The sequence below is a fragment of the Zea mays genome, chromosome 7 (genome assembly GCF_902167145.1).
Source record: "Zea mays cultivar B73 chromosome 7, Zm-B73-REFERENCE-NAM-5.0, whole genome shotgun sequence".
Taxonomy (NCBI): domain Eukaryota; kingdom Viridiplantae; phylum Streptophyta; class Magnoliopsida; order Poales; family Poaceae; genus Zea; species Zea mays.
The window spans coordinates 53,300,362-53,324,184 of NC_050102.1; the positions used below are offsets into that span (position 1 = coordinate 53,300,362).

At 50.5% G+C, this 23,823-nt stretch overlaps 2 protein-coding genes across 51 annotated transcripts in view; one reads left to right on the top strand and one right to left on the bottom strand.

Moving 5' to 3' along the window:
- LOC100273980 (Triacylglycerol lipase 1) overlaps positions 1 to 16,703 on the bottom strand; it is a 35,146-nt gene extending 18,443 nt beyond the window's left edge. The window contains exons 1-3 of one of the 2 annotated variants that reach the window (NM_001360522.1): positions 16,402 to 16,654; positions 12,290 to 12,400; positions 11,962 to 12,102 (exon numbers count right to left, since the gene is read on the bottom strand). In NM_001360522.1, the coding sequence (NP_001347451.1) occupies positions 11,962 to 12,102; positions 12,290 to 12,400; positions 16,402 to 16,590 (441 nt within the window). In that variant the 5' untranslated portion in view covers positions 16,591 to 16,654. Of the gene's footprint in view, positions 1 to 11,961; positions 12,103 to 12,289; positions 12,401 to 16,401 lie in introns of both variants that reach the window. The other variant, XM_008652894.4, reaches the window with a different exon arrangement.
- A 149-nt stretch (positions 16,704 to 16,852) lies between these two features.
- Positions 16,853 to 22,822, top strand: LOC103632375 (uncharacterized). Of its 49 annotated transcripts, XM_035960930.1 has the most exons (13): positions 17,006 to 17,276; positions 17,417 to 18,152; positions 18,252 to 18,389; positions 19,420 to 19,534; positions 19,641 to 20,057; positions 20,643 to 20,740; positions 20,934 to 21,049; positions 21,150 to 21,207; positions 21,292 to 21,426; positions 21,529 to 21,796; positions 21,858 to 21,920; positions 22,003 to 22,102; positions 22,255 to 22,822. In XM_035960930.1, the coding sequence occupies exons 1-5, from the start codon at positions 17,083 to 17,085 to the stop codon at positions 19,733 to 19,735; spliced, it is 1,278 nt and encodes a 425-aa protein (XP_035816823.1). In that variant the 5' UTR covers positions 17,006 to 17,082; the 3' UTR covers positions 19,736 to 20,057; positions 20,643 to 20,740; positions 20,934 to 21,049; positions 21,150 to 21,207; positions 21,292 to 21,426; positions 21,529 to 21,796; positions 21,858 to 21,920; positions 22,003 to 22,102; positions 22,255 to 22,822. The 49 variants fall into 49 exon arrangements, 23 of the variants coding, with proteins under 23 accessions (XP_035816823.1, XP_035816826.1, XP_035816814.1 ...); XM_035960933.1 differs by lacking the exon at positions 19,641 to 20,057 and having other exon boundaries at positions 21,120 to 21,207; positions 21,292 to 21,405; positions 21,501 to 21,796; XR_002263359.2 differs by having other exon boundaries at positions 16,853 to 18,152; positions 18,252 to 18,397; positions 19,420 to 20,057; positions 21,159 to 21,207.
- The last annotated feature ends 1,001 nt before the right edge of the window (positions 22,823 to 23,823 follow it).

The window sequence follows — 23,823 nt, forward strand, 5'->3', positions numbered from 1 at the left end:
ACCTCGGCCGGCAGCATGGCCCACCCCTGCAACACCGGGCGCAGCTGGAGATCCCGCGTTTCCCCCAGCATGACTACGTCTCCCAGCACGGCGCGCCATTCCAAGGGGTCAACTACCTCGACGAGCGAAGTCCCCTGGCGCCACACCTACAAGTGACGCCTTGGCCGGCTAACTTTCGAGCGGGGGCATACCCCAAGTACAACGGCAGCACCGACCCGGCGCAGTACATCATGAGTTATCAGGTCGCCGTTGCATCAGCCGGAGGAGACGACGCCACAATGGCGAAGTCTTTCATCATCGCACTAGAGGGCCCAGCACTCACCTGGTTCACCAGATTGCCTCCGCTGTCCATCGATTCGTGGAGAAGTCTCAGGGACAAGTTCCTCCTCAACTTCCAAGGCTACCGTCCAGACACCGACGCTTTGGCCGAGCTCTCACTTTGCAAACAGCTGGAAAAAGAGACTCTGCGTGAGTATTACCGCAAGTTCTTAACACTCAAGTCACAGCTGCCCTCTGTCGACGATCAGATCGCTATCCACTACGCCATCAATGGCCTTCGGGCGGGCGTCCTCTACAGCCATTGTATCAGAGATCCACCAAAGAGCTTGCAGGAGCTATATCAGCTCTTCGAAAAATATGCCAAATCCGAAGAGCTCCACCAGCGCAAGGTTGAGTCACAGCGGAAGCCCAAAGATGCCCCGCAGTCCAGCCGCACCTGGACGAGGACTCCGCAACCAGACTCCGGTCGAGATGGCCGCAGTCAACAGCAAGTGCACAACATCGTCAACCAACAGCCTGCTGCTGATCCCCCTCGCCGCCAGGAATATCCCCCTCAGGGCCGCGGAAACGGAACTCGCGGCAGGGGTCGAGGGCGGGCGCAACAGCCGCCGCGCCGATTCTATTGCCTTTTCCACGGCGAAGACTGCGCCCACCAGACCAAAGACTGCCCCGAGACGAAGGCCACCAGAGACAGAATGGCGCGGGCGCAGCCAGCCGACAACCCCAGAATTGTCGCGCATAATTACCAGCCACCCCCTCCACCATATATTCACGCTCCCGCTCCGCATCCACCGCACCACGCTTACCAACACCATCAGGAAGTACAAATCGTACCTCCTCCACCCCCACCACCACACCAGCAACATCAGAACAACCCCCATGCCCCAAAGCAGGAAGACTTCGCCGATCAACCATATCGCGGAGTCATTCACATGATAACCGGGGGGTCTAGCACTGACTTCGACACCAAGCGGCAGAAGCGGGACCACTACCGCAGCATCAACCATGTCGCCGTCACTGGCCCAGTTGTGCAGACGAAGTGGTCCCACATACCGCTAACCTTCGACGCACGAGACGTCGACCTGCGCAGCGCCCCCCACATCGACGCTATGGTCATCAATTGCAGCGTGGCAGGCTGGGACTTACACAAAGTCCTAGTCGACAACGGCAGTCAGGCGGACATCATCTTCCTCCACGCCTTCGACCGCATGGGCATAAGCCACAGCTTGCTGAAGCCTTCGGACAACCCGTTGTATGGTTTCGGCGGCAAGGGCACCTTCCCAGTTGGCAAGATAGAGTTGCCCCTCTCCTTCGGTGTAGCGCCCAATGCCCGAAGTGAGCAAGTAACCTTTGACATTGTCGACATGGTATATCCATACAACGCCATCATGGGCCGGGGCTCCATCAACAAGTTCGAAGCCGCCATCCACGGGTTGTACCTATGTATGAAGATACCAGGCCCGCTAGGCGCCATCACAGTCTACGGCAACCAGCAGACGGCGCGCAACATTGAGCGGGACTTCGTGCCCGGTCAGAGAAACGTACACTGTCTCACGACCCAGCGCGAGGTCCCTGCGCCGGCCAGCCCAACCGACAAGCAGCACGACAGGGCACAGTTGCAGTGCCAAGATGGGACCAAGACCGTCCCCCTCGATCAGGCCACGCCCAAGCAGACAGTAACTATCAGCGAAGACCTCACCTCACTCGAAGAAGAGAGACTTCTCTGCTGCCTGGCCAAGAATAAAGATGTCTTCGCCTGGTCTGCCCTCGATCTGGTCGGAGTCAGCCGAGCCATAATTGAGCACAGCTTGGGGATTGACCCTTCGGTGCGACCCAAAAAGCAGAAGCTTCGCAAAATGTCAGACGAGAAGACAGAGGCCGCCAAGGCGGAGGTGCATCGCCTCCTGGAGGCGAAATTCATCGAGCCAGTGGCTTACCCCACGTGGCTCTCCAATGTTGTGATGGTGCAGAAAAAAAGCGGAAAATGGCGCATGTGCATAGACTTCACCAGTCTCAATAAGTCCTGCCCAAAGGACAATTTCCCGTTGCCGCGGATCGACAAAATAGTCGATAGCGCGGCCGGATGCGAGGTCATGTCCCTCCTCGACTGCTTCTCCGGCTATCACCAGATATACATGAAGGAGGAAGACAAAGCCAGCACCAGCTTTATAACACCCTTCGGCACCTATTGCTTTGTCAGAATGCCGGAGGGTCTCAAGAATGCCGGATCCACCTTCTCCAGACTCACCAAAACAGTGCTCGAGGGGCAGGTCGGCAGAAATATATTCACATATGTGGACGACATCGTCGTCGCCAGCAAAAATAAGGAGGACCATCTCGCCGACCTGGCAGAAACATTCGCGAACATGCGAGATGCACGACTCCGCCTAAACCCGGAAAAGTGTGTTTTCGGTGTTCGCCAGGGCAAGATATTGGGCTACCTGGTGTCCCGCCGGGGCATCGAGGCCAACCCAACCAAGATCCAGGCCATCGTCGATATGTCGCCTCCGCAGTCGGCCAGGGACGTCCAGCGCCTGACAGGCAGGATGGCCGCTCTCAACAGATTCATCTCCAGGTCCGCCGAGCGAAGTCTTCCATTCCTCAAAACACTCCGCGGCGCGAAAGACTTCGCCTGGGGACCGGAGCAAGCAGCGGCCTTCGCCTCATTAAAACAGTACCTGGCGGAGCTGGCCATCCTCACAAGCCCAGACTCCTCGCTCCCCTTATTGCTCTATGTCGCGGCTTCGCCGCACGCGGTCAGCGCGGCACTGGTACAGGAGCAGACAGTCGAGGGCGCAGTCAAACAGTGCCCTGTCTATTTTGTCAGCGAAGTCCTGACACCGTCCAAATGCAACATGACAGAGCTGGAGAAGATTGCCTACGCAGTTGTCATGTCCTCGCGCAAGTTGCGCCATTATTTTGAAGCATTTAAGGTCCGAGTCACCTCAGACAGGGGGCTCGGCGAATTATTCAGGAACCCGGAGGCATCAGTGAGGATTGCCAAGTGGGCAGCCGAACTCTCCGGCTACCACATCAGCTTCGAGCCCAGGACAGCTATCAAGTCGCAAGTCCTGGCAGACTTCGTCGTCGACTGGACAGGGCCAATAACGCAGCCGGACCCATCCACAGAAAAGGTCTGGACTATCCATTGCGACGGTGCATGGTGTCATGCGGGGGCAGGCGTCGCTGCAGTCGTAACCTCACCAGCCGGAGTCAAACACAGATACGCAGCACGCCTCAGCTTTGCTCTGGAATCTGACAAATGTACAAACAACATAGCAGAGTATGAAGCAGTCATCCTCGGTCTCCGCAAACTAAGGGCCCTCGGAGTCACCACATGTATCATCAAAACAGACTCCAAGATAGTTGCCGGCCAGGTCGAGAAAGACTATGCAGCAAAAGACCCCGCGCTCATGCAATACCTCGCGGCTATCCGAAGTCTCGAGAGACAGTTCAAGGGATTCACCCTACAGCATGTTAATAGGGCCAAGAACGAGGAGGCCGATGCCTTAGCCAAGGCCGCCGCCAGGGGCGAGCCCCTGCCCTCCGACGTGTTTTTCCACACCATCGGCACTCCAGCTGTCCGGAGCCCCGAAGGGCTCCAGATCACTAATGATAGCGAAGGCCACCGTACAGTCAACCTAATCATGACAGAAGACTGGAGGGCACCAATAACCCTGTTCCTACAGGGATACTATCATCCAGCCGACGTCAGTGAGGCAAAGCGCCTCAGACATCGAAGCCGGGACTTCGCTCTGATCGAAGGCCAACTGTACAAGAAAGGGGTCAGTCAGCCAATGCTCAAATGCGTCACCGAGACCGAAGGCATGCAGATCCTACGCGAAGTCCACAGCGGCACGTGCGGCTCGCACGCAGGGCCAAGGGCCCTGGCTGCCAAGGTGATCCGTCAAGGGTTTTACTGGCCCGCAATGATCTGCGCCGCAAATCGGGTCGCGAAGTCCTGCGAAGCCTGCCAGAAGTTCTCCCCTCGGTCAGGCAACCCCTCGCAATATACAAAGCTGATTGCCCATACATGGCCTCTCCAGCGCTGGGGCCTGGACATCGTCGGGCCCCTGCCCACCGCTCAGGGGAACCTTAAGTTCGCCTTCGTAGCTGTCGAATACTTCACCAAATGGATTGAAGCAAGGGCTGTTTCCACAATCACATCAAAGACTGCCCAAAATTCTTCTGGCAGAACATCGTTTGCCGCTTCGGAGTACCGTCCGAGCTAACAGTCGACAACGGCAAGCAGTTCGACAGCCAAGATTTCAAGGATTTTTGTTTCTCCATCGGCACCAAGCTTGCCTTCGCTTCAGTCTATCATCCGCAGTCCAACGGGGTCGTGGAGCGCGCCAATGGGAAAATATTCACAGCTGTCTAAAAGATGCTCCTCGATGAAAGAAAAGGCAGGTGGACCGATTTATTACCAGAGGCAGTCTGGGCGCTCAACACAACCGAGTGCAGAGCAACCGGGTTCACCCCTTTCCGCCTTCTATACGGATCGGAGGCAATGACCCCGCAAGAAATAAAGCATGGGTCCCCACGTACAGTCCCGTCAGCCGTCCCCGACGTGGATGAGCCAACTTCAAAAGATCTCATTGACGGAGACCGGGTCTTCGCCTTACAAGCCCTGAACAAGTATCAGGCCCAGACCAAAGCATGGCGCGACCGTGCAGTCATCCCGAGGGAGTTCAGCGAGGGGGACCTCGTACTCATCCGAACAGCTCGGACGGAGTCCAAGGGCAAATTGGAGCCCAAGTGGGAGGGCCCCTTCATAGTCAAGTCAAAAGCTTCCCCCAGTGCTTACAGGCTCACAACGCCAAACGGCGAGGACCTAGAGCACTCCTGGAACGTCGACAACCTTCGCAAATTTTTTGTTTGACCCATTTAGAGCCGATTTCGCCCTTGTAATTCGCCGCAAACAATCTTGCACCGGCCCGCACTCTTTTCCTCCCGGGGGGTGAGGTTTTTAACGAGGCGGAGCCATGTAATATATGTGAGAAAAAATCCCCCACAAAAGCATGTGTCGAAAAAAGACCGCAACAACGGTCTTCGGCATTCGACCAATTCGAAGTCACCGCGAGGCTAAGCGCTAGCCACCCTCGCGTGCGACCAATCCGCGCAGAAGTCGCCTAAGGGTGCAGCCGGACTTAGCACAACAAGTGCGCAAAAACGAAGTCTATCGCAAAGACTATCCGCGCAGAAGTCGCCTAAGGGTGCAGCCGGACTTAGCACAACAAGTGCGCAAAAACGAAGTCTATCGCAAAGACTATCCGCGCAGAAGTCGCCTAAGGGTGCAGCCGGACTTAGCACAACAAGTGCGCAAAAACGAAGTCTATCGCGAAGACTATCCGCGCAGAAGTCGCCTAAGGGTGCAGCCGGACTTAGCACAACAAGTGCGCAAAAACGAAGTCTATCGCAAAGACTATCCGCGCAGAAGTCGCCTAAGGGTGCAGCCGGACTTAGCACAACAAGTGCGCAAAAACGAAGTCTATCGCGAAGACTATCCGCGCAGAAGTCGCCTAAGGGTGCAGCCGGACTTAGCACAACAAGTGCGCAAAATCCGAAGTCTATCGCGAAGACTATCCGCGCAGAAGTCGCCTAAAAGGTGCAGCCGGACCAAGCACAAACGCGCAAAAATCCGAAGTCTATCGCAGGAACCGCCTAAGGGCGCAGCCAGCACAGTACAACAAAAAGCAGAAACAACAGCAAGACCAATCAATCAATCACACCAGACAAAGTACACAGCGCCCTCGCAGGCACAGGCACGCGAGGGCACACAACTCCATTTTACAAGCCTTTACACATACACAAGCGAGGGCACCACGCCCTACATCGGCTCAACCTTAGGAATAATCCCCATCTCTCTATAATTAAATAACATTATCCTAAGCTCCTCACCCGCAAAAAGGCTTCGCAGCTCCCCTTCCCCTACACCCGAGGCGGCCGGCAAAGACAGCAGCTCCTGCCGGCCAGCCCTACTAACGCGAAGCCGAGCCCTTTCCTCCGCACTAATCCTACGCTTTGCAACCGCCCTTCGTCGTCGGTGCCCGGTGCTAGGACCGGGCACGCCTGGCGCGTCCGCAGCATGTGGTGCAGCCTCCGCCGCAGCCACGTCCAAGGCCGCAAAATAATCCAAGTCCTCCTCCGACGACTCCTCAGTCCACTCAACCGAGCTCCCAGAGTCAGTAACATCAAAAAACTCAGAAACAGACCCACCACATTCATTTCCATCTTCCGCGGTCGAAGCCGCCCAAAACTCAGTAGTAGCGGTTGCGTGCGCAGGCCCAAAATCTTGAACCTGCGCAGCAACCAAAATTCAGTACAACATCCAAAAATCTCTCAACCCTAAACACCACCTACGCCACCTGCGAAGGCCCGGCCGCTGCGGGAGCCTCCGCCGCTGCCTCTGCTGGATCCTCAGCGCTCGGCACAGCAGCTGCGGGGGCATCTGGCGCGCCTTCGGCCACCTTTGGGGGAAGGTCTTCGCCGGCCGCGGCAGATGCAGGAGCGCCCGGTGCATCTTCCGCAGTCTCCGGGGTAGGTCCCGGGGCGACTCCAGTCGCGGCCTCCGCAGGGGTCGTCTCCGGCTCAGGCAGCTCGCTGTTCAGCGCCCCGAAGTCGTCCACCCGCTCGCCGCGCTCCGCCTAAAACAAAACGCACAAAAACTCAGCAAACACACGCACAGACCGCATCCAGCACACGCCGGGCAAACGACAGCGTTACCTGAGCCCTCGCAGCCTCGGCCCGCGCCCGGACCACCTCACGACCGTATGAACCCCACATCCGGTCATAGAGGGCCCCGGCGGATTCCTTCACCACGGGGTCTTCGACCTCAAAGATGTCACGCCCAAAATCCTCATCCACCTGGTCGAGGGCCTCAAAGTGCCGGCAGCCTTCGCGAGAGAGCGCGTTCATCGCTGCCTCGCAGGTGACCAGGGAGGTGAACGCCATCAACCCCGCCAAGACAGTGGGGAGCTCCTGCAGTTCCTCCTGCACCCATTCCAGACAGCGAAGCCCGGCCTCTCGCTCCGGCACCTCGAAGTCACCCGTCCGCACACCCAGCTCGCGATATGAAGTCATGAGCTGCGTGCGCGTCCGTTCGGCCTCCGCTCGCATCGCGGCCTCGGCCCCCTCCGCGCGGCTCTCCTGGGCAGTAAGCCGCCGCTGCAGCTCTCCGGCGAGCTCCTTGGCGATATTGCCTTCCGCCCGCGCCAACCTGGCCTCCGCCTGCGCAGCCTGCTCTTTGGCGATGGCTTCGTTGGCCTCCCTCCTCTCCCCCGCCAGCTGGCGCCGGAGGTCAGCCTTCTCCTTCTCAAGGACGGCCACCTTCTCCGCCAGTTTGCGGCACTTGCTGTCGGAGGCCGACTTCTCACGGACAGCGTCCGCATGTTGCGTCCGAAGTCTCTCGACCTCGGCAGACAACGCTGCCGTAAGGGCCCCCGACGCAGTGCGGCTGGTGAAGTCAGCCACCTGCAGAACACACGTAAGGTCGTTGCGTAAAAAAAAAAAATGTATAGCTCGGCGGACCTGACTCAGCGCCTCCGTCGCTCCCTTCAGCCGACGGGTCGCCACGCCCGCCTCGTCTCTGACCAGCGCGAGGGCAGACACCTCGCCTCCGGCGCCAAGGGTCTCTCCCCCCGCTTTCGGCGCTGGCGCAGCCGTCGCGATCGCCGCGCCAGGCACAACTAGAGCAAGCGGGCCCTCGTCCGACCCTGCAACGCGTCAACAAAAAAAAAAAAAAGGTATATATATTCATATATACTTACCCCCAAGATAGTCGTCCACATCAATCTCGGTGCCGAAGTCGGCAACGCGCTTGCCAGGTAGCGGTAGCGATCGGGCCGCCTTCGCAGCCTCCGCCACCCCGCTGGCAGACGGCACCACCTTCGACAGCTTGGGGCCTCCGGCGCCCACCGTCGTCTCCGGCGCCTTGCCAGGCGCGGAGGCGCCCACCTTCGTCGGCAGCGGCGGCTTGCCTCCGCCAGAGGCCTCAGCCTTCGCCGTTCCCCGATGCCTTTTCGGCCGGGCTTCGTGAACCCTCACAGTCGCCTGGCGTTTTCGCGCCGCGCCTTGGCGATCCTTGTCCATCACTGCCCACACAACATGACCGATATTTCGCCCATAAGGAAAAACTTTCCACCGATGAACCATACGAGATGTAAAACAGTCCTCCTCAGCCGCGCAGGGGATAGGAATGTTTTTAGGCCAGCAACCCCCGGTAACCCTCAGCATCCGAGCCGAAGACTCCCGGAGCTCGGGCGAAGACATCCTCTCCCCCGGGGCCGCACACGTCCTCATTAAATCTCTAGCGAAACTATCAGACACCCCAAGTCTTCCCATCGCAGTACCTAATTTTCTCTTTTTTGAGGAGGCGGCGGCCACCAGCGCAGGGTCGCCTCCAGTCTCCACCGCCGGCTTCTTCCCACGGCGGTCCGCTTCGTCTTGACCAGGGTAACCGTCGTACGGCAGTTGATTTAATTCGAAGACCCTGTTCAAACGTTCATTTGACCCGCGGATGTCAAAGCTGCGCTGGCCTTCCGTCCTCGGCACGTAACGCCCCACGAGCCGCACCGCCAAGCCCTCCGCATCACGCACAAAGGCGGCCGGGTCACGGTTTCGCAAATTCAGTGCGAAGGCAGGACTTCGCACCACCCTTCCTCCGTGAAAGGGCATCTGGCGAGGGCATACTTCGCCCAGCGCCCAGCCGTGCGCCAAGGGCCAGACCCCGTACGCCACGAACTCTTCAACTAAATCTCGACCGCTGCTCTGACCGGCGGCGCACCGAAGGGCCCCTTCGTCTGCATCCTCTTCTGCCACTTCATAAGGTGGATACGCAGAGTAATAGTGAGAGCACATTAAGGACACGGGGAGCCCTTCATGGCCTTCGACAGTAGCCTCAGCAACATAAAACCAAAATTCATTCCAATTGCCCCACTTGTTGCGGGCGCACGGGACCAACTCCACTACCGGCATTGTGGTCTTGCCGGTCTTCGGCGTGAATGTACATGACCCGAACTGGGCAACTCCGTCCTCAACCATCCTTTTCTGCCAATGCAAACAATAATTCTTCGCAAAAACTTCAACCGACGGCTGTCCGCCGTACGAAGTCGTCGCCCAGACATACTTCGCCAGCGCCACTATGGCGTTCGGTGTCAGCTGATGTATTTGAACGTTGAATCTACGCAGGACTTCGCTGACAAAACGGTGCGCCGGCAAGCGGAGTCCGGCGACGAAGAACGCCTCGAAAACAACCAACTCGCCCTCCGGCTCGGGGACTTCCTCCGTCCCCGGAGCACGGGCGACCCCGCCGCCAAAGTAGCCCAACCGCTGCATATCTTCAATGCGGGCTGACGTCATCCGTGACACACCAAATTCAACAGAGTCGCCGGCGCGCAACTCCTCCACCTCCACGTTACTCAACGTCTCCTCAGACGAGGCGGCGGCCGGCGACGCGGCGTCGGCGGAGGAAGAAGAGGATGGCATTGCTACGTACCGTCGTCGGCGGCGGGCGGTCTGCTTCACTCGAGCCAGAACGCCGGCGAGCTAAGGGAGCAGCGGAGGAAAAGGAGCAGCAGGACGGCGGGCGGCTAGGGTTTTACGGAGCGCGGAAGGCAGAGTTCAAAAAGCGCCGCCCCCGCCCCCCTTTTATAGGCGGGGCGCGGCTCTTCGGGAAACCCGCAATCTGACAGGCCGCGACGCTTCGGGAAACCCGCAATCCAACAGTACGCCGTCCATCAACGGTCACATCAAAAACCCCCGCGGAACCACTTCGAGCGAGGGCAGCGTCTCCGCCATCTAGCGACGTCTTCGGCACCAGGTGACTTTGTCGAACTGGTCCCTCGGAGGGCAAATGTTGGGGCGAAGGCAAAGACGCCACCCTTCGCTCGAGGCCTTCGCTGCAGCCGCTGGTCCGACAGAGACAAAGCGGGCAGGGACACCCTTCGCAAGACTCAGCACTTTGACGAAGGCCTGCGGCGACGTCCTACCACGGCGCGTCCTCCTTCAGTCCCAAGGCCCACGTGCGATCTGGCCCATTGTAACGGGCCCCGCGTGGCCGCCTCTGTATTACGGGCCTGACTTGTAAAGGAGTACTTGTAATTACGGTCTGTAACCCTGCTTTATGGGAATATTCTGGGGATAAAATAGGTGCCTGAGGGCACATGCGTCCTTAACACAAGACGCTGGGCACTCAGATACCTATAAATACCCCCGCACAGTGCCCGTGAGAGGCCAGATCAACAGAGCTATTGCCCCCGTGCACGTAACCCTGTTGTCACCACCGTTCACCCTTGTTGGCCTTCTTGCTGCAGAGAGCGAGTTCCAACAAGGTCGATGGGGCCGAGGATGGGGGAAGAGAAGGTACGACGATGGGATCGAAATCGAGGAGACTGTCGAGGTCGGGAGGTGTGGGGAGGATCCAGCAAGGGGAAAGACATCCTCATCAAAAACGACATGTCGAGAGATGACACGATGGGTTAGAAGGTCAAGGCATCGGTACCTCTTGTGGTAAGAGTACCCAAGGAAAAGACGAGTGGATCGGGGGGAAAGTATGTGAGGAGTAGTGGCGGAGGTGTTAGGATAGCATGCACAACCAAACACGCGAAGGTGCATATAGGAAGGGGTGGTGCCGAAGAGGGCGAAGAAAGGAGTGCGATGACTGGCTGCCTTGGAGCGCAGGCGGTTGAGAAGATGGGTGGCAGTATTCCGTGCCTCCACCCAATAGCTGGCAGGGAGAGACGCTTGAAGAAAAGGCAACAGATCATATTGGTGGTGGTATGAATCATTCGTTTGGACCAGCAGTTCTTAGGGGAGGTGTGGGGGTACGAGAGTCGCAACTGAACCTCGTGAGAGAAAGAAAGAGTGGGAGGTGGAGTTGTCGAACTCGCGACTATTGTCTCACTGGAGAGCGCGAACGGAGCGACCGAACTGGGTGGAGACCCAAGCAAAAAAGTGTGAAGAAGTGTGAAAAGTATCAGACTTCAATCGCAATGGAGAAGTCTAAAGGAAATGGGAGAAGTCATGCAAAATCATCAGATAATATTTATAACCTAACATGCTAAAAATAGAAGTCCATAGATCACATTATACAAGATCGAAGGCCTGATCAGCTCGAGAAGTGGAACTAGAGAAAGGGAGTCGAGCATGGTGGACTAGCTGACAAGCATGACATAGACTATCAAAATGGCCCCTGAACGACTAGACAACTTGGACATGACGTCAGGCCCAAGGTGTCTGAGACGACGATGTCAAGTAGTAGACAAAGTGGTAGTAACCAAAGCATGCGAGAAGACGCGACACTGGAGGAAGTGGGTAGCCAAAGCGTGTACAACGGCCCCGAGGTGTCACATCGGACGAGAAGGGTCCTGGTAGATAGATCCTTCATAGATAAACCGAAAGGATCAAACTCAATGGAACAAGAGTTGTCGGTGGTGAGAGCCCGGCCGCCGTGGGGCAGCACGATGAGTGGGAGAGAGCGGGTCTAACAACTCCATGGCATACGATTGCAAGAAGGCAGCTTGTGATGAGATTAAAGAAAAATGCAGTTTGTTGCCTACCAATCACTTTTTTGCAAGCAAAGCAATTCAAGAAGTGGATATGATAGAAGGGTTTTTGTGGATATCTCATAGTTTTTTGTTTACGAAGATTTTTATAGTGCAACTTCCGATGGAATGCATTTACCTTATCATGAACAGAGAGAGTAGAGTGGCCTTTACTCCAACGTGTGCCACGAACATTTCCGACCCAAACATCAAAACCATTGTCAGCAAGGATATATCCAAGTGATTGTTCATTGGAGTTTATGAACCATGTATCTCCACCCTGTGAAGGATTTGAATAAAGTAACACAATTGAAGAATGAAATGATGCCAGAAAAAAGGTAATCTATTAAGGTAAATGAAGCTATGAAGTCCACTATCCAAAAAAACATCCAAAAATATCAAAGTGACCACAATCTTGATATGAGAAGGTCCAAGTAAAAAGCATGCATATAGTTCTAAGGAAAAACCTGGAAAAGACCGTGCTGAAGAAAAACTGGAGGTCCAGTATTATCTGCAATTCCATTTCTGCCATGTGGAATATGCTGAAGAGACAAAAGAAAGCCATCATCCGTTTGAACCTGCAACAAAGTTATACTAAGATCCCTATTAAAAAGAGCAGCAAATTCAATAAAAGTAGTAACACAATAACTTTCAGTTAGAGCTCATACTTTTACTTTATGAACTTAGGCAGAAAAAAGCAAGTGCAACAAGATATTTGAAAATATTAAGGTTCCAGGGCAATTTTGTCGAACAAAAATAAGCTAAGTTTCAATAACAATTTATCATTTCTGATCAGTAAGAAGCTTAAACGAGATAAAAGATAACATTTGAGTAATTTTCCCATGAAAAACAAATTGCCAAAAAAAATGGTTTGCAGTTCAAGATAAGAAAAAAAAACCAATGGCGTGATATCAACAGATGTTTAGCAATTCCAGTAGGTTCACTTTATGGTTTAGCATGACTATTAGTAATGAACCCTTTAGACCTTGTTCAATTGTATGAAGATCGGAGGAGATTGAGGGGAATTAAATGCCTTTCTATTCAATTTTGATTATCAAAGGATTTAATCCCCTCCAATCCACTTCTAACCGAACAAACCCTTAGGGCATGTTCGGTTAGGCCCTCCCCGGCCAGGATCACGGCCTGATCCCCGTGGAATACCACCTCCTGGAAACAATCCCAACCCAAAAAAGAAAGGCGTTCGGTTAAGCCCCTTTTGTCCCCGTCTTGGAACTGTGCCCGGTCGAGTTCATGATTTTTTCAGTGCCCCTGGTCTGGAACGGCGCCCGGTCTCTTAGGGGTGGAACGGCGCCAGCGAGACATCAGACGTAAAGAGTAGGCGGCGACGACGGTGTATAGGACGCGAGATTCCTCTCTCCGGCGTCGATCTCCTCCGACAGCCGCATTCTCACTGGTATTCTCTTTCCTCCGTGTCTCCTATCGCATCTAGGGTCCGATAATTTGTAGTCGACGGGCAGATCTAGGATCCCCATCGCCGCACAAGAACTTCGCCTGGCGCAGTCAACGGCTACGGAGCCGGAGCCCCATCGCCGGCGAGCGCTGCGTGAGAGAGCAGGAGCCCCATCGCTAAGCCGATGTCGTCTGCATCTCGGTGGAACCACTAGGCAGCCCGAGAGATATTCGCTTGGAACTTATCTGTAGCGTTTTGGATCAGGCAATTTTGCGATCAATTCCCTCCCTCCCTCCGGTTCTGCAGCCTGCAGGCATGCATGGCTCCAAAATCTACATTCATATTGTAGGTTGAAGCTTCCCAGCCGGAGGACAAGAAGCAAACACTTGAGCTTTGTCAGCTTTACACAGCAAAAACAAATGCTAGTGATTGCAAGGTGGCTGCTTCTTGGAGTAGTTGAGATTTGATGTGCATGCTTGTTTAATAACTTGTGGATGTCCTTATTGCCTTCATACTAATTTTAAAGAGAGAAGAGGGAATGGTCGGTTGAAGGTGTGAGCTAATTTTGTTCGATAATTGCCTATTACAGATTATGGTCCTCTTTATAAAAATAGAGACAGTATTATTCACTATCACAATACGAGTGAGCTAATTTTGTTTCGACAACAAGTGAGATTGCTATTTTCATTCTTTTTAGTTAGCAATGGATGTGGCACTAAGAGATCACCTTAGAAAGAGAAGGGATGATGATGATGATGATGATGATATGCTGATGTTTTTTTCCTATGCTACATATATTGGACTCTAGTTCAAACATAGCAAGGGAAAAGAAGCGAAGGCATACATCAAAGTTAAGTGGTGAAGAACATCTTCAGGAGTTGCTTCAAGGTCATTTGAAGAACTGTCGGGTAGCGTTTAGGATGGAGCCTGAATTTTTCAAATTGTTGGCAAGTTATCTTAGAAGGGAGGGGCTGGTTCGTGATACAAGAATAAAGGTCGATGAGAAGCTAGCATTCTTCTTATACATGCTCAGCCATAATGCCTCGTTTGAAGACCTAACAGAAGAATTTGGACATAGTGGTGATACATTCCATCATCACATAAAGCATTTCTTTGACCTAGTTGTTCCTACCCTCTCCAAGAAACTCCTGAGGCCACCAAATCCTAATCTTGTCCATCAAAAAAATTAATGCCCAACTTTAATATTTACTGTTGTTTAGCACTGCTTATTTAATGAACACACTTTACTATTGTGTAGCCCACTGTACTGCTTGTTTATTATTTCAAAAGTTCTATTATATCATCGTGTTTCTTTTGAATGAGCAGTAGGAAAGTTGTGTACCGCCCAACAGTGGTCTATTATATCATCGTGTTTCTAGCTAGCTAAAGACCTAAACTTGGTATGATTTGCACAAATAGAGAACATTCTGAATGTTTTAGCCAGCCCTAATTGATATATGCTTGTACATGACCTTTTGCTTATGATATATTCAAAGTCTGTAAATTAGTTAACATATCATATTTATTGTTGTTTAGCACTTCTTATTTAATGAGCAGCACACTTTACTGCTTATTTATCATTTCAAAGTTCTATTATGTCATTGGGTTTCTTTAGACGGAGTAGTTGTGGTGTCTTGTGCAGCAACCTGGAGCAAAATAGTCTATTCACCAACACTCATCTGTATTTCTTGCCTTCATTTGTTTAAATCTTTCATAAAAGCTGCAACTGTTGATTGGAAATTAATTAATATAATGTTGTTTCCTATGGCAATTGTGCAGGTCATGTGTGACCTGGTAGGTGTGGTTGCCACCTTGTTGGAGACTCTCTTCAATTGGTGACATTTTCTTTTGGAGCCCAAGTTCCTCGTCCAAGGCATGACTGGGCATGGCATTTTGGTGACATGAGAAGAACACATGCTGCTAGTCTTGATGTAGATTTCTATATGCCTTATTTGATATGGAGACACTTAGATTTTTCCCTGCTTGCATGTTTCAGAACACATGTTGATACTTGTTTCAGTTTGAGAAAACTAGGGACACCATTCAGTTTCAGAATTTAAAGAAGTGTATTTCAGTTTTAGGATTCAAAATGCTAGGGACACTTCACTCAGCATTGAATTCAAGTGGCCGAACTTGCATCTTCTTATTCGTTTGTGATTGAATTCAAGTTTTGCACTTTATTGCATATGGCAGGGACTTGCATCTTGGCTCTTCGTTTGTGCAGTCATATTCGGACTTGCATGTTTCAGAACACATGCTGCGACTTGTTGTTTATGAATTCTGTTGCAAATGGCAGGGATTAACCAAATAAACGTTTTGGGGGCAGGGATTAAACCATAAAGGGATTCAACCCCCAAGGGGATTAAGTGAAGGGAGGGATCCACTCAATCCCTCCATGGATTAGATCCACTTGGAGATTCAATCCCTTGTAGACGAACATTCCCTTAGTTGGCAGGGGTACAAGGTTAAAGCAATAAGCAATATGAAACCATAAAAGGTATTTTACACAATGGAGAACTAAAAGAAATTTTTCACAGTTCATATGCACATAGTGGTGCCGTAACAAGCCTTGTGTTCCTTGGGACCGGGCATCAACACTCAAATTACAGAAGTATAAGCAAAGTCTGTCTGTCAGAAACTTTCTCCTTTGCTTGGAGTGGAAAGCAAGGATAGAAGCCACTTTGCTCTGATTAACCTAGAGCCATAGACTGTAGAGAAAATACTAATGGAAGCCTAGGGGCCATTATGTGTTGGCTTTGCTTTCCACATCTCAGAAAGGGACCTGAGAGACAGAGTCCAGTGGTTTTACGGCAACTCCAATTGAAACTGGAACAAATATTGACTCTTCCAGTCTTCCCTCGCGGTGTCTGATTGGGCTCATTATTCAGCGATAGATACAAGAACGCGATTTCCAGATGGGTGATGGTTACTGCAACACCAATCCCGGCCCTCCTTTAATGGGGCGCTCAACGATATTGAGACAAAAAAAAAACCAATGCCTTACCATAATGCAATCAATCTAGTAAGCTAGTCATACCCAACCAACCGATCCTTGTTGCGATGCTAACAATTCGGTCCGGAACAACAGAGCACAAAGTAACAAAGAATTAACTCTCGACTGCAAGAGACAAGAAGATCAAGAACAGGCAGCGGGAATGACGTACGTACGGTGTGCTCGGTGCACGGGTAACCCTGCGGCAGGAGCAGCTGCTGGCAGAGGCCACCGGCCCCCGCGCGCGGGGAGACGCGGCGTAGCGCGTCTGTGGGCGGGGATGCGCGGGCTCCACCGGCTAGGAGGCAGAGGAACACGAGGAGGAGGAGCTGGGGCGCCGCAAGCGCTTTTCCTGGGCGCACCATGTCCGCCGTTGTTTGCTTTACTCCCCCTCTGACCAAGAGCGGGGGGGTTCGGATTTAGATGCACCCGTCCGACCAGACGCAACCCAAGTGCATGCATACCCGATATTTCTACTCCGGCAAGACATGAAAGTACCCGAACAATGCTAGAAAATAGAAGTCCAAAATACAATTTGACATAAAAAATAGTCCAAACCAATATGGTTCCAATGATCGTATTATGTCGTGCCTTAAATTTAGTCATAATGAATAGCACAACCACATATACCGTTTTTATACCAGCACAACACGAAATGCTTAGCTCTCTACTACTCATTAAGCCTCTATTGTAAACGTTCACATTCAGCACGGTTCTGCATGCTCGCCCCGCGGCAACCGCCCCCGCCTGTCTCCCGCAATCGTCGCTCTCTCCCGCAATCCGCGTCCAGATCCCGCGTCCGTGACATCCTCCGCCCTGGATCGCCGCGCTAGGCTCTCTCCGCGTCCGCCCTCTCCATGGAGTTGTGCCCCCGTGTGCCCTCGCGCGAGCGACCTCTCCCCTGGTGCACCATGCCCCGCCCGCCCTGCTCTCCGTCGCGCCCTTCCAGGGATCCTCCATCGCCGCTCCCGCCATCATCGCGCCCGCGCTCCATCGATGGAAGGTGTCGCCCCGCCATCCTCGCCTCGCTCCCCGCGACACGCGGCGCCAGGTACTACTCCGCCTTCTCGACCTCGGCCTCCGCGGTGCCCGCCTGGCCTGCTGCGGTAACCGTTGCCATGCTCGAAGCGGATCCAGCACCCCATCCCAACATCTTCCTAAAATCCTCGGATCTGCCCCCTTCCTCCGCAGCTTGTGTCGCATCTTCTATCTATTCACCAGCAAGGTACCTGGCACAGAACCCAGCCGAATCCTAGAACCCAGCCGGATCCTAGAAATTTCCCATTGGCATCTGGTGACCGTATCCGGTGGTTGGGCGTCAGACGCAGCGGGGCGGTACCGGTGCTTGGAGTTGGACCACCCGTGCAAGGCACCGTGGTGCGACGGGCCGCTCGGCGCGCTGGAGAGCAACGGGTGGGTGTACTCGGCGCACTGCTCCTTCAAGCTCTTTGTGGCCGATGCGTCGTGGTGGTGCCTTGACGGGAAGTGGCTCTTCTTCTGGGGCGACTCTAACCACGTCGACACCATCCGGAACCTCCTCACCTTCGTCCTCGGCATCACGGACACGTCTGCTGTGACACGCCAGTTTGATGCAGTGTTCACCAATCCCATTGGTGGGGCAGGGACTCTAAGGATCACAAGCATCTTCAACGGCCACTGGAACATGAGCATGAACTATCTCGGCTTGCATTCCCTCCGGAACAGAGGTTTCCGGCAGCTCATCCGGTCCTACTTCATGTCCGGTGATCGTGTTCCAGACGTCATGGTCCTGAACTCTCGCCTGCACGATGGCTGCTACTGGACCAGCGTCCGCATCTACGCGCAGGCTGCGGATTTCGCAGCACAGTTCTGGTCCGGAGTCATGGACAAAGTCCGGGCTCGTGGGCATGCAGTGCCCAGGGTGTTCTACCGGACGCAGATGCCTCAGGTGATATCTAGAGATCCGTGTGTACTTTAAACCCGCTAAATAGTACTAAGCATAGGCAGATTGCGTAGAAATCCCTACCCACTAACAATCTGCCTATAGGGTGGTATAGATGCAGGGAAAAACCACGCGACTCCCTTCACGGAATTGAGAGATGAAGCTGGTGTCACATACTCACATCCGCAGGGATGGGTCACGTTGCAGACACTTCCTAATGAAGTCCTTGTAGTGCTGCGAAAGGTAATCAGGTATTGGAAGAACTTCCTTGCTGTTCCCAATCTTGAACATAGCAGAAATCTGTTGGCAAATAAAAGGGAAACATTCTTGAATCGTAATTATGATTAAGTTACTAATTAAAAGAAGTCTATGTAATGGCACATCTTATTTGTGCTCTAAGTAAACGGTACAATTCAGTATCTTGAGGAAATTGCCCATTGTCTTGAGCCGTGTTCATTGAAAAGAATAAAATATGGGAAACAGTGTGGCACAGTGTGGATTATTTAGCATATTAAACTAATTCAGTAATTAAGTTGTTTGTTGTTTTCTTTCTTTTTTTTGAGAAAATGCATTTTTCAGTAATTTGGAATACTGGTGGCTGGTTGGTTTCTGGTAGGTTGCGAAGGGTGTAGGCATACAAAGTAATAGTACGTGGACCTAGACCTATGAAACAGAGATTTAGGCGCCAGCCATATCACACGAACAAAGGTAGGAGAACAGGGGAAACATGAAACTAGATTTATCCATTCTTGTAGTTTTCCAAATACACGTGACCTATATATATAATGACAAGTTACGAGCCCATCATCTCATACAACTTTAACTGATTCTAATCCAATTTGCTAATATATCTAACTAAAATCGACTAATGTATCTCCTAAACAAAAGAACCTAGGGCTCTGACTCCTTGTACTTGAGAAAGTGGGTAATGTATCAACTTTAACTTGTATGTGCTATATCCTGGTCCTGGGCTGCCTCCTTGTCCTTCCAGCATCAATAGCATACATGACATCAACCAAGTACTTGAACTACAATAAATGCAAAAGCAATTGAAGTTCTAACCACTTCATCCTAAACCAAGGGCTAAGGATTTTGACCTAAAAAGTATAAAATGGGTAAGTACCGAGTTCATGCCCATACCATTTAGGTTATTCTTAGCCTGTCCATACCATTTTGATTTCATTTTTTTGACCATGTTTCTGTTTAATTTTCCTAACAAACTATGGTGTTAATGCCATGGATGCTTGTGTTAACAGCCTCCATTTTATTACAGATTTTGTTAGTAGACAACACAAGGAAGGAAGCACAAGGAAGTTTAACCTGTATAGCACAAGGAAGCAAGCAGCTCAGCCTCCATTTTATTTGGAAAAGTCTTATACTTATCAGAAGTAAGTTTTTGATCCTCTATTTTATTACAGATTTTGTGATTCCAGATCTGTTGACCTCAAGCCAGATTGGGTACAACCTTATTGTTGTTTTGTTGACCAACTCTAGAAAGAAAAGCTAAAACTCTACCCTCTGCGCCCACCTTCAAGGTCGCTCCCTATCTTCCTTCACTCTCCATCAAAGCTTTGCTCGCATCAAATTAAATTTCTTTTCGTTACGAATTTAGCTTCATTATATAATATTTTGCTCAGTGAATTGATCAAGTTTGGTGCACGAGTGTCATGCTCCTAGGTTTTGTACTAATTGAAGAAGTAGCAAATGTAGTTCGTGGTGGTGGTTTAAGTCATGTCTGATGAAATTGATGCTTATATAGAGGGGTTCTTTGTGCTTTCGAAAGAATTCTGCAGGAAAATCGACTGCATTTGTTGTTCTTGGGTACACAATGAAAGATGGGAAGGCATATTTTCCCCCACATGACAGTATCTATACATATTGCAGTTGAAATGGAAATAATTGAAATACAAGGTATGTGCAGGTGCAGTCTATTATATTGGAGTTAAGAGAGCGCTAGCTTGCAGTCACACTCGATGAAGTCCTATAGGGCTAGATTTTAAAAGTAAGATCCAGTACAAGGTTACTTCAATTGCAATTAGCGATTAGCCAAAACTTTCATCTTCGGTCTCACTAGGCCTCACTAGGCCTTTCATCTTCAAAAGAATTTATAAAGATATTATTTTTCAGTCTATCTCTACATCCCTCTCTCCATCTTGTTATGCAATTATGAGTTCATTAGATGTCATTGATCTAAATTAATTTCTATCCATTATGAACTTATTTTTAATGAACCATGCTCCTTCTTCGTTGCTCACAACAGGGTCCATGTACTTGGCACATGATATACATATACGAGATGGACTTAAAAATTAACAAAGGTCTTCTTTTGGTGGTAGATAATTTTGGTTTTCTTATGATTCTCTTTATGAAGTGGGTGTGGTACCTCTAAACAAATAGATGATCTGTTGACTTATGGCAGTCAGGCATTACATTTTTTTGCATGAAATCGACATCTGAGAAGTGATAATTTTGTTTTGATCGCTTCTCTATTGCAAGATTTAGATGGCTACTATCCTTTGCAATTGATCAAGAATGGTGAGCTATTCTAAGGAAGCTTCTGAACAATATACCTGTTGTCCTGGAGTGTCACAGATGTAAGAACCATGACCAACCATCGCTTACTATGCTTTATTAATGTACAATACATTAGTAATTCTAAAAATATGAGGCAAACTGACCACAAAAGGGTTGAGATGATTCCATCATACTTATACGAAGATTTTCCTAGCAAGGTAAACACATTATTATCTTTACATGTTGGATCGTCAACTCGTGCCTTTGATGCAGGGCAAAGATTTGCGCTTAGAGAAGGAGGAAGAACGGTCGGTGCTAGAGTCATCTCCAAAGTTCTTAGCTGATCAGTTTCCACTTTCTTCTCTGTAGTCTGGTTGCAACTGTTGATGGTTAGCACATTCTTTATCTTCAATTATTGGAAGAAACATTTTTGCGCCAATTACATGAAAGTGGTTGCAGTTTTAAGGGTCTGTTCAATCCCTCTCCAAGATATTGTAGGTGTATGAAATCTTCTAAGCAAACTGTTAAATACATTGCACCCGATCAGGTATATAAGCAAAGACTATATTCTCTCATTACTAGACAAAAAAAATGAAAGGAAGCAGTTGTAACATATTTTTGTATGATGCAGAAGGGATGCTCTATAATGCAGCCTGGTAAACCTCCCTCCTGGGCCCAGCTGTCCTCTGCTTTCAGTGTGAAACTACTGATTTGGGTGTTGCTGATTTTCATCATGATTTTTTCAGTTTGTCTCATCATTTATCATGTAATTTGCTAAACCTTTGGGCACAATGTTCATCATTTATCATGCATATGCTATTTTCTATTGTATTGGTTTAGGGTGTGATCTCCGTACATCGTGCTCCAGCCGCACTCAGATCTAGCCTTGGCCGGGAGACACCGCGACAGAGGCTGGACGTGCTCTTCCCGTCCTCATGCCCCATGCCGCTGCGCGCTCTTCCCTTCACCTCTCACTACACGGCGGCTGCGGGGCAGGGGTGAAAGAGGCGAGGCTTCTCCAGCTTCTCGAGGCCGGAGACCGTTTGCTCAAGGGTGTCGTTCTTGACGGCCTCCTCCGACAGCGTGGACGCGTGGTTCTCAACCATGGCCTTGGTCACGGCAGGAAGCAGAGCCTGGTGAGGTCCCATTTCATGTGCTTGTCAATAGGTGTATATTATAATTCAGGTAATAATTTAGGTGCCAGAGAAGCTCCCAGTGCCCCATGTGTTGGCAGCATATCAGCATGAAAGATCCTATGAGGTGAAAATTGCAACCTCTACTCTGTCTTAACTCCTAAGGGACTGAATTGCTGGTTCTCACTTATTCTTGCGACACTCTGCAGCCAAGAGCTACTAGAGGCTGTTGAACAAGAGAGGAACATCCGATCTAATCCTTCACGTAATACTGCTGTTTTCCACCATCCAATGCTGGGTGATTTTGAGGTGGGCATGTTTCTTCATGCATGTTTGGGGAACTTTTTAGGTGGGCATGTTTGGGGAAAATGGCCTCCATAGTTGCTTTGCCCTTCAGTTCAGTCTCTTGAGTGTTCTTTGAGAATTGCAAGCTTTTGTCATTGCCATGACCATGTTTCCAGGTTAAGAAACTCCATCAAGAAAAGCAGTTAGGAATGATGGTGGACAAAGGCCTGGTAGCAACTAGGACAGGGTTGAGTCAGTACCACCTGTCTCACTGGCCTAGAATGTTTGAGGTGATCAGGATGCTGGAAGGAGACATGCTCACAGAGAGATGGGAGGTGTCGCAGAACGTGGACATGCCAGAGTTCGTCTCATCGGAGCTCCTACTTCAAAAGTACATGGATTTTGCAGCGGACGAATGCTCGCTTGGTGTAGAAGCCATGGAGCTCTCTGGACTAAGGTGACCATCTGATCGATCGAATCGGCCATCACACAGGTCGCATAGGTGTCTTGCCATATCAAGCCTATATTATTGTTGTATTACATTGGACACATAGGGAAGGGAAAAAATCCGGTGAATTATAGGGTGTGATCTGTCTGCCTATACTTGTGGTGGCATTCATTTGTGCAAATGATTTTGATATATTGATGTAGAGAATATATATGTTGTTTATTTCTATGTAATCGTTGCACACTATAATTTTATCAAACAACTTTTGTATTGTTGCAAGGGGCGACAAAAATCCAGTGGATTGTAGTGTGTGATTTGTCTATCTATAACTGTGGTGGTATTCATTTGTGCAAATGATTTGTTGTATATTGATGCCGAGGATATATATGTTTGTTTTTATGTAATTGTGCGTACGTGGCAACGCACGAGCACATACCTAGTAGTTCTTTTATGTTCCAATAATTTTTATTTTTTCACAAAAGTTATAGAATAAATCGATAGTTATATTTATCTTAGTAGCAATTTTGAGTCACTTGCTAGCCATAGCAGTATATTTTTAAAGGCCCCCTTTCTCGTACAATTTTTTACATCTATAATGAAGCTAGAAATAATTTAAAGAAGTATTTTGACCGTGTCGTCCTAGGTTTTAGTATTTATACACGGTCTGGTCTAGCCCGAAATTATTTTATGTTATGCTGGCCCGAAACACAATGGTCTTGGACTGTGTCGGCTCGACATGGCTCAACTTCTCTACTACATTAAAGCATAGGTTTCTATGGTTCCACTGATTAAAGCATCACCTTCCATGGTTCTACGGTTTCACTGTCACACCCACGTTCTAGGGTCCAAAATCCGGGCGCGAAAATAATCACCAAGTGTGCTGGGATCAAGTATCACATATATGATGACTAATGGTACAGAAATAAATGTCACATCTTTAATATATAACGGAGTTCTATACAAAATAGTTAAATAATTACACCATGCGAAGACAACGATCCAGCAATACAAAGTTGACTCGGAGACGACGGCCTAGACCACTCACAAACTCATCACAACATTCTGCATGCGCCTCATCCTGTGGTACCTGTCCTGGACATAGGGGATGTGAGTACAGCAAGGGTGAGCTCACATACGTTCGTCGTTCAACAAGTTGTGGGGAATAATGTTGTCGGGTACCATAATTAGGGATACCCCCAATGCTCCTTAATCCGGCTGGAAAACATCTTCAGAACAAACCATACACGACTGATAAAGCGCGGTTCAAGTCAAGACCACGTCTGCCGAGGGACGCGAC